We start from the raw sequence: 15,877 nt of genomic DNA, 5'->3' as shown, positions 1-15,877 counted from the left end.
GGCTCTTTCCACACTACCAGAGGATTAACAAAGGAGTGGGGGACTTGGCCTAATGCACAGGAAGACTTTGTAATCTCTACCTAAATTTTGGGTTGGCTTTAGCATATGTAAATGTTTTTTTTAATCCCCATTATGAAGTAAAACAGGCATTTGCAATTGAAACCCTGGGAGTTCAAATCAGCAGACAGCCTCATCTATTTCCTAAAAACATTCATAGCCCCTGAAAAATAGCTCCATCCCACATTCTGACAAAATGTAAACTTTCTTGCCTCTTTAGCTCAGCCCAGGGGACAATACATTAGGGACACTCATCCAATAAATGAGACCAGGTCCCCCAGGTATCCAATGTCTTGTGGCCAAAGCACCATTTAAAGAAGCCCGAGTGGGCACCCATTATATAGCCAACAGTAGCTGAACAGAAGAGAGCCCACTGGGATGTTTCCCCAGAACAGTCCCTGTCACGTTGTGACTAGTGGTCCTGACAATAATCCAGAGGTAGGGTGTGAGGTTGAGGGAGGTGGGCCAGGTCTGAACAGTGGGATCTGAAGCCGAATGTCCAAGAGCACCAGACACATCTATCAGTACCATTAGGGAAGGAAAGACCTAACCACTCATGCAGACGGTTCTCTCCCTTGGTCCAGCTCACTGTTGGCACCATAGGAAAAGTTTTCTGGCATGGAAGGGGCCAAATGTTCAGATTGAGGTCACTTGGGGACCACCTACTCTATGGAGACACAAACTAAGAATTTGGTATAAAACTACCATGACAAAGAAATTATGCCTTTTCATTGTTAACTCAATCTTCCTAACTGGCGTACCTCTGAAATCTTCAGAAAATACTTCTAATTTTAGTGCATCATGCAGCCTCTAGAACCCCACACATTTGGCAAGAAATAAGGAAATCTTTTTTTCCCCAAAGGAAAATGCCTAATTCTTTGTGTTAATTTTCATTCTGAAAGAGTCTATCATTCCTGCAGGATACATGAAATCCTATCACCCATTGCCTGTCCCCACATTAGCATCATTCTTAGGTCTATATGATCAAATTAGCTACTGCTCTAGCCAAGACCAGCAAAAAGAGGAGGAAAGTAAAGGCAAAAAAATACACTTCAAGGGACTGGTTGCAGAGGGAAGCCCATGACTGGGAAGATAAGACATTATAGCAACATCCCTCTCAGTGCAAAGCCCTCTAGTGAAGATTCATCTGAACAATATTGCCCAAAGGACAGGACAATAAATTGTGCGTCAGCATTCATCCCTCCCCTGACCCTTTATCTTCTCAAAACTGCATCTGTTCTTTTTCACTTTCCTTAAATCTTTTCCAGAGAGTATTTCTTATCTTTAATATTAATTTTAATTTAATGGCACTGCTGTACACACACTGGGGGGCCCCTGGCACCCTTAAGTCTATTATTTAAAGACTAACTTACAGTGTCCACTGGAGATGACATCTTCTGTCATCCAACTAGGAATATGAATATATATATCTATCTATATATCTATCTATCTATATATATATATATATATATATATATATATATATATATATATATACATACATATATATATATTCATACGTTGACCACAGATTCTCAACACAACAAAGTCTGGCACTTGGCAGTATGGGATATAATGAATGTGATTGATCCCACAAATGTCTCCATCAAACACTCCAAAGGCAGACCGAATAAACTGGCTATGGTTAGAGCCTCAATCTAACTTGTACTACCAAACTGTGGCTTTGGAAAGGGTGTGACCAAAGCTAAAACTGTGTGGAAGGCATCATTAGAGTTTTCTGCAAACATCCACGACAACCAAGAATTTAATGAAAAACCAGCTTGGTGCCAGATGAGTCTGATGTCAGTAATGGAGGTAAACGCCCACATCTTTTCTGATTCTTGTTTCCGTGGGACCGGTGTGTACATGAGAAAACCTTTTTTGGCTGGGAAGAGCATCCTAAGGGCCTGACAAAAAGGGCCAGAAATTGCATTCATTGGATAAATAGATGCTTATGGTTTGATTCTGGTGCAAGTCAATGAGTGGCCTTGTCCCCAAGCCTACACTGGGGATGATCTGTTTCTTCTAATTTCTTTATATGGCAAACCTCAAGATGAAGGAATAGGTTCCTGAAAAGCCATGGAATGCACACATTTCCAAGCCAAAGAGCACAAGGGGCAGATGGGACTTAACATACAGGAAACACGATGAAAGGGCAGCGATGAACATGGTATATCAGCAAGCCTTCCTTCGCCAATTCCCTGCCCCAGCTCAGGGTGCACTGGGAGGCATTCATTGGCCTTGGCCTCCACACCCACTTCTATTTCATCTCTCCTTCTGAGACTCCGGAGCTCTCGATTTTGGCATCCTTCATGCTTCCTGTTCCTTTTTTCGGCTTCTGCTTTGACTTTTTCAACATGCGAACCTGTAGAGGTAGAGGAAAAAGAGATGAAAACTTGTCATTAAATTGCTGTATAATTGAGCCAGAGGTCACAGAATCACTGGACTTCAGAGTTGGAAGAGACCTCAAAGGTAATCCAATCGATCTGGAGAGAGAGGAACTGGGTTTGAATCCTGTACTCTGCCCCTTACAGCCTATGCAACCTCGGGTAATGCTCCTCACTTCCTCAGTTTCCTGATCTGTAAAATGAGGAGGCTGGACAAGATGACCTTTAAATCTAAGATTCTATAAATCCTCTCCCACTACTGATGGGAAAACCATAGCCAGAAAAGGGAAGGAACTTGCTCAAGGTCATACAGCAAGTAACGATCAGCGTCATGCCTTTTTTTAAAAAAAAAAATTGATGCTTTCTGTTTTTACACAAGAGCATTTCTCCATAAACACTCCTCTTCTTAAAATCTACATCACAATAAAGAAAAGCAGAGAATCAAAACCAAATGCAAATGATTACATCTGACAGTGTATATGACAGTGTAAACACACCCTGCCTGTAGTGTCTCACATGTCTATTGAAAGAGTACAGGGAGGGAAGGAGAGAAAGAAGAGAGGGAAAGAAAGAAGGGAGGGAGGGGGAGGGAGGGAAGGAAGGAAGGAAGGAAAGAAGGAGGAAAGAAGGAAGTAGGGAAGAAGAGAGGGGTGAAGGAGGGGCAGAAGGAAGGAAGGAGGGAAGAAGGGAGGGGTGAAGGAGGGGCAGAAGAAAGGAAAGAAGGAAGGAGGGAAGGAAAGAAGAAAGGAAGGGAGGAAGAAAAGCGCTTTATAATCACATTTGATCCTCACAACAACCCTGGGAGGTGGGTGGTACTGTTACTTCCATTTTGCTTCCATGACTCAGGAGGATGGAGACTGATGACTTTGTGCAACTCTGCCTTACTTAAATCCAATTCATGTACAAGTTATCAGCCCCTGATGTCATTGAGGCAGACTAAGTGACTTGCCAAGGTAGTAACTGAGGCCTAATTTGAACTTAGATCCCTCTGAGTGCTGACTAGTACTCTGTCTGCTGCTCCACCTAGCTATCTCTAAGATGTTCTTCACCCTTTGTTCCCTGGGACCTAGATTATACATCGGGTTAATTAGTGCTGTCTAACTTGTAGTGATGTTTTCATTTTGATTTCCTAGTTATTAAACACAATGTTCTCCAGGCTCTTGTGCTACAACCTTGAGACATATCACATGACTGGTCCAGATGTGGCAGGGCTCTCATGCATTGAGATATTTATCTAACGTAACTGCTGCTAGATGAGGTCACACAAAGCAAAGCCTGATTTAGAAAATGGATGCTTGGAATGGAAGCCACTTAAGAAAAGGTCATACCTTTTGCCTTTCCAGCAAAAGAACAAAAAGTCTAATTTTTCTATAATTATTAGAAAATAACCTTAAAATCTTAACCAACTAACACATTCACTAAAAGCCTGGGCTCTCACTGCAAAGCCCTCTCCGTGGAAAGAAAAAAGCTTTTCTTTTGCTCCTGAAAGAAAACTGCTGGATTTTTTTTTCCCTTTGGAAATTTAAAAATTGTTATTGCTATCTTCTGTTTCTCTATCACTGCATTTCTCAATGTATTCCTCAGGCAGAGAGCCATTCCTTGTAACAAAGAATAAAAAAGAAAGAGAAAACTAAAAGAAATTCGGCAATATTAACCAATACATCAACCCAGCCCAGCCCAAACACTCCACACTTTCTGTCTCTAGCCTTGGCAATGAAGGTGGGGGGTGGGGAGAGGGAGGAGCAGAGAAATGCTGTTTTCCTAACTCATCCCACACCCTGCTGTCTTAATCATCTTGGAACTTGGTTCCTATCATGTCCTCCAACTAAGGGACATATTAAAACCCTGTATCATCTTTTTGATAATGATAACCACTCCCATCTCTAAAGCATTTCATTTACAAAGCATTTTTCCTCACAACCTTGTGGGATCATTAATGCAAGGGCATAATTCGTAATTCTCATTTTTATGGCAAATAAAATAGGCTAACAAAGTGGAACAACTGGACCCAGTCACATGGCTAGTAAAATTCAGGGCTGGAACTGAAACCAAGGTCCTGTGACCTTTTTCCAATGTGACATTTCTGCCCAAGATCTCCCCTCTCATGCCTGCCACAGGCACTCCCGTCTACCATTCATTACTTCATACCTTACTTATTAACACAACTTGCTCCACTCCAAGCAAATCTATGTTCTTACTGTCTGCCATATAGATCTTTAGCCTCTGGGGCTGGGCTCATGTTCCTCCCTTTGCCCATCATGTTGTTTTTGCTTTTAATGACAGTTAATTGCTCCTTTCAAGACACACCTCCCTCCAAGAAGCTCTGAGATCCTCAGATTCTCCCATTCTAATACCAGCTTTGCCGTTGACTGGTAGGATAAACTGGTGCAAATTACTCTGCCTATCTGTGTCTCAGTTTCATCACTAATAGAGTTAACAGTGGCTGTTTCCTCCAGAGGTCTGCTGTGAAGACGAAATGAATTGAAAAATGTTGAAAGCACTTTGTAAGCTACTTACTGTATTAGGATAATACAATTACATTAAATACGTGATTGCCATGCTCCGAATAAAATATGTACCTTTGGTCCAGCAGCAGAAATGATCATGTGGCCTGGAGACTGGATCCATGGCTCTCCATCCACTTGTACTGGGATTGGTTTGAGGAGGGTGACCCGGAAATAGGAGCCTTGGGCAATTCGGATCCCTGAACGTAGTCCCCCCTGTACTTGGCCCTGTGAGGACGAAGGGACCTATTCAGTGCTTCCAACCCTTACAGGCCAAAGACGAAATAATAAACAGATTTACATAAAGTCAAAACAGCAAACAGCCATAGGGATCCACAAAGAACACACTACAAGGACCTCCTCACTCCACATTGCCCCTCCACATTCTACCCATCGTTCAGGATGCAGCTCATGTCCAAATCCCTGAAGGTGGATGTGAATAGGATGAGGAGGACGTTCCACAGAGGGAGAGAACAGAATAGGCAGAGGTGGCATTGGTCTTGTCCTGTACAGAGACGATGGAGAGGAGCCTGGGCTACATGGGAAGGAGGGGGGCAAATGGGGATAAGGTGGGAGAGAAGGAGTAGATCCTTAAGGGCCTTGAACTGCAGGGTGACAATCTGGGATTTTTTCCCATAGCCAATGAAGAGCCATGGGTGGTTTGGAGACCAGAAAGCCTTCCTGAACTCACCAGCTGCCATGTCATTGGATCTAGTCTTGTTTCTCAAGATAGCCCTCTCTCTTTCCCTTTCCCCTTCCCCAGGAATATTCCCTTTCCCTTCCCCCAATTTCTGAATCCCACAGAAACTCAACCACACTCTGTGAACCATGTCACAGCAACATGAAGCTATAACAACGGTGAGGGAGTAAATACTGCTGCTCCGAGGACTCACCATGTGAACAACACCCGTCACCCCAACCACCTCCAGCAGACCATCATCAATCCGTGGCTTCTCAAACCGAGCGTCATGGTCAGACCCCCAGAGATCAGCTCCAGAGCCCCAGCTGCACCAACAAAATCAAGAACAACAGAAGTGAGGAAGATCTGGGACCATGTTTTAAAAGAGGTGGGGGTGTGGCTATTTTGGAAAAATTCAGCTTCTTCTTTTCAAATATTCCACAATTCATTCACACTGGCCTGCCCCTGAAGAGCCTAATCTTTCAGGATTGATGAACCAACCTCCTCTGACGACCAGTTTGGGCTTCCTTCCTCCATGAAGCCTCCCCTGATCTCCCAAGCTGGAAATGTGACCATCCCCATTATCTCTGCCATCACAGAATTTTTCAGGCTGCTTGGCATTTCTGGGTATCTCATCATATCCTAACTTGTATTAGGCTTATTTGTGTAAATGTTTCACCGCCCCCCTCCCAAAGAAGGCAAAAAGTGTGTGGTTGCTTTTTAATTTTGAATTGTTGGTGCCCAAAACATGGCAGATCCCCAGGAAGTGTTGACTAATTTTCATCGAACAACCCCTTGTTTGGGACCTGCTGAGTACCAGCAGTTTGGATGCTTGTTACCTGGGGATGTTGATGAAGATCAGCCCCTCAATATTGGGCAATTCCACCTCATGCTGGTCCACCTGAAGTCGGATGTCCTTGTGGAGGTTCCTGGTGTGGCTGATCTTCTGTAACCCAACTTTGACATACACCCCTTTGTTGTGGAATCTAAAGACAAAAAATATCCTTACCTTCACTGCTGTCTCCAGCCCTTCCCTCATTACTAATGACTTGAGTCAAAAATGAGGGGACATAGGGCTGTCTGGCCTACCTTATGTTACCTGGTTTATATAGGAGCCTCTTTTAAGGGGAAGGGAAGGAGGAGGCAATAAGCATTTATTAAGCACCTATTATGTGCTAGGGACTGTGCAAAGTGCTTTACAAATATTCTCATTTGATCCTCACAACTACCCTGGGGAAACTGAGGCAGACAGGAGGCTATGTGACTTATCCAGGGTCACACAAGGGTCTGAGATGAATCCCTTGCCAGGCCTTAGTATTCTCATCTGTAAAACCAGGGGACTGAACTCAATGATCTTTAAGGCCCCTCCCAGCTCTAAATCTATGATTCCAAGATTCCAAGGTGGCCAAGCCCAGTATAAATTTCACCTTGCCCTTGATCACAGGCTTTCATGATGACTACCTGCTAGTAAATTTGCCTGGCTCCTCTTCTCTTGCATGGTGGAAGTCTAAAGTCAATTCTGCATCGATTCCGATTCCACAATAATTGTTCATCTGTACAATCTGGGGGAGGGGAGGAAGCAAAGTTAAAACAGAAATGTCACCACGAGGAGCCATAAATCTCTGAGGCATTTTTGCTGCTCTCAGGCTATTCCTTCCTTAAGGCCCGGGATGTAAAAGAAATGCCACAAAAGGAATGTAGCTGATTTCAGTCCCTTCAGGTAAGGCTGATGCTAAGGCCTCACCCCTCAGTGCAAAGGGAACAGATTAACTACTCTCCCCCGCTTGCCTATGCCCAGTCCATCAGGCCTGGGCTGCTACAGCATCCTTGGACTCGGCCTCCCTGCTTTGACCCCTCCCACCCACACTCCAATGCTATTCATCCGTCCCACACAACACTGCCAGTCTGCCCCTCCTATAGCACTTCTCCTTGCTTGGGCAACCTGGAATGGTGAAGAGAGAGCTGGGACCTGGGTGCACACATCATCTGTGTGACCCTGACAGAGTTAATTTGCTTCTCTGAACCTCAGTTTTCTCAATTCAATTTTAAAACACTTATGAGGCTTTTACTATGTGCCAGGCATTGCGCTAGTCCTAGAGATACAAAAACTAAGTGGAGATGGTGGGGTGGTGAGAAATATGTGTACACAAGTAAATAAGAAAGTATATACGAAGCAATTACAAGAAACAAAGAATGCTAGTAACTGGAAAAAGGAAGCTTAAGAAATCAGGAAGGGCCTCATATAGTTGGTGGCACCTTAGCTGGGCTCTGAAGGCAGTCAGAAAGGCACAGGTAAGGAGGGAGTTTCCATGGCCTGCCACACCCAGGGGACAGCTTGGCACCAAAAGCATCAAAGCAAGAAACAGAATTTGTGTACAGGGAACAGCTAGCAGGCCAGTCTGCCTAGACCAGACAATGTGTGAGGAGGACTCATGGGAAACAAGACTGAGAAGTTTGGTGGAAGCCACACTGTGAAGGGCTTTAAATACCCAGGCTGAAGGCTTTGTATTTTACCCTAGCAAACAAAAGACAGAATGATGGGGCAGGGGTATGCTTTTGGAATATCCATTAGGCAGCCGTGGGAGGATGGACTGGAGACCAACACTACAAAAGTCCAAGCAACAGATGACTAGCGTGGAGGCCTTGTTTGCAAAGAGGGACATGAGAACTGTTCTGATGGTGGGGTTAACAAGGCTCGGCAATGGCTTAGCTATGGGCATTAAGGGAGAGGGAGGAGTCAAGAGGACAAATCTGGATGACTAGAAGGTGGTGTTGTCAGGAGAAACGGGGAAGCCTAGAGGAGGGATGAGTTTGGTAGGGAAAATATAATGAGTTCTATTTGGAAACATGATGAGTTTGAGATTCCTGCAGGGCATCCAGGAAGAGATATCTTCCCTGATAAAATATCCTTCACTAGTATAATGGGAAGAGCCATGCTACCTACCTCACAGGGATGTCATGAGTGATGCGTTTTGCAAATGATAAAGCTATTTCTTTATTGGGGGCAGGGCAGGTAGGGGAGGGATATTATAGTTATAAAAGGGGAGAAGGCATTAATATAATGCCTATTAAGTACCAGGCACTGTGCTAAGCACTTAATATTACCTCTTTTGGAAAAAAAACACAAAACAACATGACATTGTAATCTAGTGTTTGATAAAACCAAAGACCCCAGCTTCTGGGACAAGCACTCACTATGTGACAAAAACTGTTGGGAAAACTGGAAAACAGTGGCAGCAACTAGGTATAGACCAACATATTATACCATATACCAAGTTAAAAAACATTGTATATGGCCCCAAACTGGGCTTGAATCTGGGCACAGGCTTCACTCTTCTGGGTTTCTTTTTCTTTGTCTGTAAAATGAAGGCTCCGGACTAAGTGAACTTTGAGGTCCCCAGATCTATGTTCTTATGATTTTCCAATGGAGCCCAAACAGTCAGGACAAGTGGGTTTTCTAAGATGTTCCCAATTTAGGGGTCGGTACGTAGCCGGTTTTCAGTAAGGCAATATAATACCTCACCATGTTTAATAGACAGGGATGTGAGAAAAAAATTAAGGATCTGAATTCTGATTATTTATTACACGTAGATTCTGGGCAAATCACTCAATGCTGGGAGTGGGAGTGGAGGGCCTCAATTTCTTCATCTATAAAATAGAGGTGTTGGCCTAGATAATCTCTAAGTTTCCCTCCCAATTCTGTCTAAGAGCTTATATCCTGGGGTCTCTCCCTACTCTGTCATTCTGTGGTCTAGGGTCCTGTCCAGCCCCAAGTCCAGAATCTTGATGGGTGAATAATTATTCCATTATTTCAGATGATGAAAAAGATTACCTTTGGGGGCTCTGGATCACCCACCCCGTTCTCAGTGTTCTCGACAACATCCTGAGCATCCAGAAGGATTGTCCATCGGTCCATGAGGACGTCGTCAGCTTCATCCACAGACACCAGAATGGAGAATGGGTCCTCCCCGTTGTAGCCCGCTCCCCAGCGCAGCACTCGGCCCAAATCATTACCTGGGAAAATAAGGAGGCACAGTCACTCCTGCTTCCTTAAAACACCCAAAGGAAATAACCATTCCCTTCCAAGTCCTAATGAGTCTCAAAAGCTAAGGACTACAATGAGATAACTTGATTGTCCCCACCTCCAAACTCTCCTTCCTCATCTATTCTATTTTCTAGTCAAACCAGAGGACTCATCAGGCCCTCCAATATATCAAGATAGTTTCCCTTATCTTTGCTCAAGGCCTCCCCTATACACTCCCAACTGTCCATTTCTGTCTACATAATTCCTAGAAATCCACTGAGTTACACTTCATTTACTTTTTTAAACTCCATTTTCTTTTCAGTTCTGAATTCTCTCCCTCCCTTCTCCCTTTCTCTCATCTATTGAGAAGGAAAGAAAAACAAAACCCGTTACAAACACATATAGTCATACAAAAGAAATCCCGTCATTAGCCATGTCCAAAAAAAAAAAAAAAAGAAAGAAAGAAAGAGAAGGAAATATGTTTCAGTCTGTACTCTAGGGCCATCAGCTCTCTGGAGGTGGACAGTACTATGACCAGGAGTTCTTTGTCGTACTTGTAACTGGTTATTATCTTGGATCATACTCCCAAGTCTTTCAAAGTTGATTATCTTCACAATATTCCCATTACTTATTATACAAACAGTTCTCTTGGTTCTTCTCACTCTACTTTGTATCAGTTCATAAAAGTCTGCTCTGAAACCTTCCCAAAGGATACTTCGAATACTTCATAAAAGTCTCACTCTACTTTGTATCAGTTCATAAAAGTCTTCTCTGAAACCTTCCCAAAGGATACTTCGAATGAGGGATACGTTGGTGTAGAGGTGAGGGCCTGAGCCTTGGGAAGCCTGAGTTTGAGTCTCCACCTTGCTGCTCAGACAAATCTAACTTCTCTTGATCTCAAGTTTCCTCTTCTGTAAATTGAAAGGGTTGAACTACATGGTCTCTAAGGTCCCTTCTGGTCCTAAGAGCTGGTTATTTCATCAGAGAAGCCTTCCCTGATCTTTTTGGCTGCATATATCCTCTTCATCCTCAGAAATCTCCTTTTCCCTTATGCCTCTCTTGTGTACCTAGCACGTGTCTCACTCCTCCCCCTTTTCCTACTGTACTGTTAAGACTCCTTGATGGCTGGGACTATGTCTTGCTTATCCTTCTATCTCCATCAGCATAGTCTAGGATTGTGCCTGCAAAGAAGAGGCACCCAACAAGTGTTTGCAGAACAAATGAACAGGTACCCACTGAAGGTGTGTTTACCACAGTACTGGGAAGTCCACCTCCCCCAATCTGGTTATTGATGTCTTTTTTGTTGTTGTTCAGTCATTTCAGTCATGTCCAACTCTTCCTGACCCCACCTGGGGTTTTCTTGGCAAAGATACTACAGTGGTTTGCCATTTCCTTCTCTGGTTCATTTTACAGATGAGGAAACTGGGGCAAACAGGGTTGAGTGACTTGCCCAGGGTCACACAGCTAGAAAGTATCTGATGACAGATTTGAACTCAGGAACAGCAATCTTCCTGATTCCAGACCTGATGCTCTATCATCTGTGCCACCTGGCTGCCCTAGGTTAATACCAAGAATTCCCTTACAGCAGTGGCTTCATTCTATTGGCCCTAGGCCTTGATGGAGACAGGGTAGATACTGGACCTATGATTTCACTGGTATTGAGTACACCCAGATGAAGAGACTCCTTCTGCCTAAGAGTTTAAGTGACTTTCCTATCTTTATTCAGTAGACCACTGCCTCTCTAAGGCCTTCATGCCACCTCCCTCCACCCCCACCCCACCCCCACTTTTTGTGGCTAGGCAAACCAGAGGACTCATCAGGGGTTAAGTGACTTGCTCAGGGTCACTCAGCCAGTTAGTGTCAAGTGTCTGCAGCTGTATTTGAATTCAGGTCCTCCTGCATTCCTCCAGGGTTGGTGCACTATCCATGGCACCTCCTAGCTGTCCCATTGCCTCTTAAAACACAAATACTTCTATGGAGGAAAGGCATCACCACAATTTAAGCTCTTCTCAGTTACTGACACCTCCATACCTTAGTGTCAGTGAGCTTCCATTCCTTATTGAGAGTAGGTTTGATGGGAAAAGTTCAGAGAAGATAACTGTTCCGGAGGAGCTGCAAGGGGCTGCCCTTGTCAGAGAGCTGAATCCCTAGAGTCCTTTATATCCCTACCCCGGCATGACCCCTACAGGAGTCCTTTCCCAATCACCAGCACACCTTCGAAAGTTTCCACTGTCTCCTGAATAAGCCGACTTGAGGTCACATTCTGATTAGAGGTATATAGAAAGTACTTTGTAAACCTTAAAGTACTAAAAACACGCGAGTTATTGTTTTTCTTTCAATTGCTAGCTTTCATTTTCACAGTCTATGAGCCGTCAGTGAGGCGGAAAGAATTCTGGACTTTCCGAAATTCAGGACAGCTGGGTTTGAATCTAAGCTGTAAAGTAGGTTATTTATTTCTCCTTCTCTGGGCCTCAGATTTCTCATCTATAAAATGAGAAAATATCACTTCTATTCCCTACCTCACAGGGCTGGTTGTGCACAAAGCATTTTAGAAACCTTAAGGAGCTACAGAAACAAGGAGTGATGTGAATATATTTTTTTTGGAGGGGGGAAGGCAGGGCAATTGGGGTTAAGTGACTTGCCCAAGGTCACACAGCTAGTAAGTGTGTCAAGCGTTTGAGGCCAGATTTGAACTCAGGTCCTCCTGACTCCAGGGCCAGTGCTCTATTCACTGCACCACCTAGCTGCCCCTGATGTGAATATTTTGACATAAGTTATCTTCACAGTGCCCCGTCTGCTGCTCTTCACCATGAAACAATTCTTACTCCCTCTCCCCCAGGGTGTTCCCCTTCCCCCGATTAAATCCTCACATCCAAGGTCTGAACGTGCTCACCTGTGCCCAGAGGAAGGATGGCCACGGAAGGCTCTGGGCATGCCAGTTTGTGCCGGATCTCTTCCAGGGCTCCCAGCACCCAGCCCACGGTGCCATCCCCACCACACACCAGGACCCGGAAGCAGGGGACTTGGGAGAACATGTGAAACCTTATTAGAGAAAGAAAAAAAGCATCTCACTTCCTCTGGAACTCAAAGGCAGCATCAAACTCATTCCTAACAAATTCTTACTAACAGGAGCAGAAACTTCTTCATTCAAACACAGATCCAAAGTCACTTGTTAATTACCTAGAGAGATTTACATAAGAAATCAAGGAAATGGCCAAGGATGATGCCTGAAGGGAAATTCTGCATTCTAGGGAAGAGCACGGCCTAGACAAGAGAGGTGGCCAGGAATCAGAGAGCCTGGATTCAGGACGGGGATGTCACCAAGTCAACAAGTGACCCAAATAAAGTCAAGGCATCAGAGCATCTTAGCGCTAGAAGGGATCTTAGAGGTTCATCCAGTCACCTCCCTTCTGAGATTTCTTTTCTTCATGATATCTAATAATAATAACTAGTATTTACACAATGCTTCAAAGTTTCCAAAGCGCTCTACGTATGTGACTTCATTTGATCCTCACAATGACCCTGGGAAGTAGGTGCTATGATGATCATATCCATTTTACAGATGAGGAAACAGGTTAAAAAAAAAAAGGTTAAGTGCCTTGCCCAGGGTCACATTGCTCTTAAGTGTTAGAGGATATGAACTCAGGTGTTACTGATGCAGGTTGTGTAAAAGGGGAATGGATAAACCCTAGCCCTGCCTGAGATCTTGTGAAATATCTAATAGGAGAGCACCCTGGAAGGCAAAGGGTGCCATGACAATGGGATGAGGTGTTCCGATCACAGCTCACATACCTACTCTTCAGAAGGACAAACCACAATCTCAGTAGAAAAACACCGGGAAGGATAGAGCAGGGTGTCTTCTGTTTTGTTCAAGAGGCTTTTGTTTTGTTTTGTTTGTTCAGTTCTTTGGTGCCCAGGAGACAAGATCATGTGACCCTGGCCTCTCCGGGCAGAAATCCGAATGCTTTATGCTGTCCTTAAAAGTCCAGTCGTTGAATGATAAACAAGAGTTTTCTATTCTCTTAAGTTGGCAGGAAGACCTTGTCAGAAGAACTACTGACCCCAAAAAACCCTGAACTGTGTTCACAGCTTTCATCTTCTCTTTTCTGGCCTGTTCCCTCTGCCATCCATTAGAGCCTCTGAGACAACACCTGATGCCACGAAGCTCTAGCTCAGGGGTTAGAAAGGCCTGTGGTGGGTGGGTGGGTGGGTGTGCACACAGAGCCGGCACCTGATGAGACCAAGAGCACAGATCTGAGTCCTGCCTACACAGGCTGTGGTGTTCTGACCTGTGAGGATCAGGAGTCCACCAACCTGGGTGTGAATACCATGAGGTAGGTGTCCTTATGCCCATTTCATAGTTGAAACAATTGGGGCGTAGCAGTTAAATGAGCGGTCTGTGGTCACACAGCTAGTAAGGTGCACAGGGAAGATTCAGAACCAGGTGTCTCCTGACTAAATCCAGTGCCCTTTCAACTACACCATTATAACTGGCATTTCTATATCCCTTTAAGGTTTGTAAAGCGCTCCATAAATATCACCTCATCTGGCCGTTACAACAACCCTAGGAAGTAGGTGCTATTATTATCTCATTTTACAGATGTGGAAACTGAGTCAAGAAGAGGTTAGGTGACTTAGCCAGGATCACACAGTAATAAATGTCTGAGGCAGGATTTGAACTCACTAGGCCCAGTGTTCTGCTGTGCTCTCTGAGTACAAAAGCCTGAGCACCTGGAGCATCAGGCCTGGATCCTTGGAGATGGACATTAGTCTCAGTACCTTTCTACCAGCAAAGCCAGCAAGCAGTTTAAATGTTAGGGGAGGAAGCTCTGGACTAAGAGTCAAGAGATCTCACCTAGCACTAGCTGCTTCTATCACCTTAGGCAAGTCCTTGTCCCTTCTCTGGACCACAATTTTCTAAGCCATAAAATGAGGGAACTGAATTAGATGATCTCTGCAATCCCTCCCCGACCTACCAATTTACAAACCTTCATCGATCTGTCTGGTCTTTTGTACTACACACTTCAATCCTGCCTACTGTCCTAATCCCAAGGGTGGGCTAAGAAAGGGCCAGCTGTGCTGTGTGTGTTTCCTGGAGGGAAATTCAAGGTCAGAGGAATCCAAACTGTCCTGTTTAAAAACGGTCACTAATGGCTACTGACCTCCCATCCCCACACCAAGGCCAAGTCTGTGCCCCGAACACTTAGCTTGTTTGTCCAAGGCAGGACTTATTGGTTGCATGGGAGGTTGGAGCAGAGAGAGGAAGTGTGGAGAAGTCAAGGAAATCTCTCCAGGATACTACTTACAGCTCAGTGGCAACCTACCCCGGGAAAGGGCCTCCATTGGTGAGCTCAAAGACCTGGTGAGGATTCAGCAGCTTCCTGAAGCTACAGAGCAGGTCCCGGCCTTTCAGCCCTCCACTTTTCGGGTTCACAAACACAAGGAGTGGGCAGCAGTCTGGGGGCAGCTTCGTGTGCTGACAAATACAGAAAGGCCGTGTTAGGAAAACAGCAACATTGTGAGCCATGGGCAAGTGGGCTGACTTCAGTGGGATTCCTAGCCACTCTATCCAACTCAACTCAGTTTGTCTTTCCTGAACCAACCATGTGGATGACCCCTTTTCAGATGAGAAGTGGCAGAAAGAGGACTTGAACCCAGGTCTTCTAACTTCAATGCTCTTTCCACTGTCATGGTATCCCTAAAGCCCTCCATGAAGGGGGCCTCAGGAGGCTCAGGCATAGTCCAGTGCTATTCTCCCAAGTGGCAAGAATCTGACCTTGGGAGTCAGAGCAGCCCAAGGCATCAGCCCTGATCGCAGAGCTGCTTATTATTCACACCTCCTTTCGACACCCTTTTATGTATGATTTTCTCCCAGGAGAATGTAAGCACCTTGAAGGTAGCGGTAATCTCTCTTTTTTGCTTAGCACAGTGCCTGGCACATAGTAAGGTTTAATAAATAAATGCTTGCTGACCTGACTTGCTTACTCCAAACACTCATCCCCTTCTACCCAAATAATATCTACCTCAACTCAAAATTACCCCGGCCCTAAACACCATCCCCTCTAGACTGGGTTACTGCTTCCCCTCTCAATTCCCACATAGGATCTCTAGCTTGCTTTTCAGAACCAAAATTGTTCTACAACATATACTTCTCACAACAACCCTAAAGGAAGGGTTATACATGCTACTATTCCACAACTACTCCTACACAGGGATCATCCCCATC

The 15,877-nt window shown here is 44.7% G+C and overlaps 1 protein-coding gene across 1 annotated transcript in view; it reads right to left on the bottom strand.

Moving 5' to 3' along the window:
• Nucleotides 1–1,572: 1,572 nt before the first annotated feature.
• The window catches only part of DGKQ (diacylglycerol kinase theta), a 96,945-nt gene continuing 82,640 nt past the window's right edge, over nt 1,573–15,877 (bottom strand). Inside the window, exons 16-23 of the mRNA XM_036764807.1 lie at nt 14,976–15,127; nt 12,545–12,693; nt 9,460–9,641; nt 7,089–7,189; nt 6,467–6,613; nt 5,842–5,953; nt 5,024–5,176; nt 1,573–2,422 (exon numbers count right to left, since the gene is read on the bottom strand). Coding sequence (XP_036620702.1) covers nt 2,318–2,422; nt 5,024–5,176; nt 5,842–5,953; nt 6,467–6,613; nt 7,089–7,189; nt 9,460–9,641; nt 12,545–12,693; nt 14,976–15,127 — 1,101 coding nt within the window. The 3' untranslated portion in view covers nt 1,573–2,317. The remainder of the gene's footprint in view (nt 2,423–5,023; nt 5,177–5,841; nt 5,954–6,466; nt 6,614–7,088; nt 7,190–9,459; nt 9,642–12,544; nt 12,694–14,975; nt 15,128–15,877) is intronic.

This window comes from Trichosurus vulpecula, chromosome 6 (genome assembly GCF_011100635.1).
Source record: "Trichosurus vulpecula isolate mTriVul1 chromosome 6, mTriVul1.pri, whole genome shotgun sequence".
Classification (NCBI taxonomy): domain Eukaryota; kingdom Metazoa; phylum Chordata; class Mammalia; order Diprotodontia; family Phalangeridae; genus Trichosurus; species Trichosurus vulpecula.
This window is presented reverse-complemented; position numbering and strand designations above follow the sequence as displayed.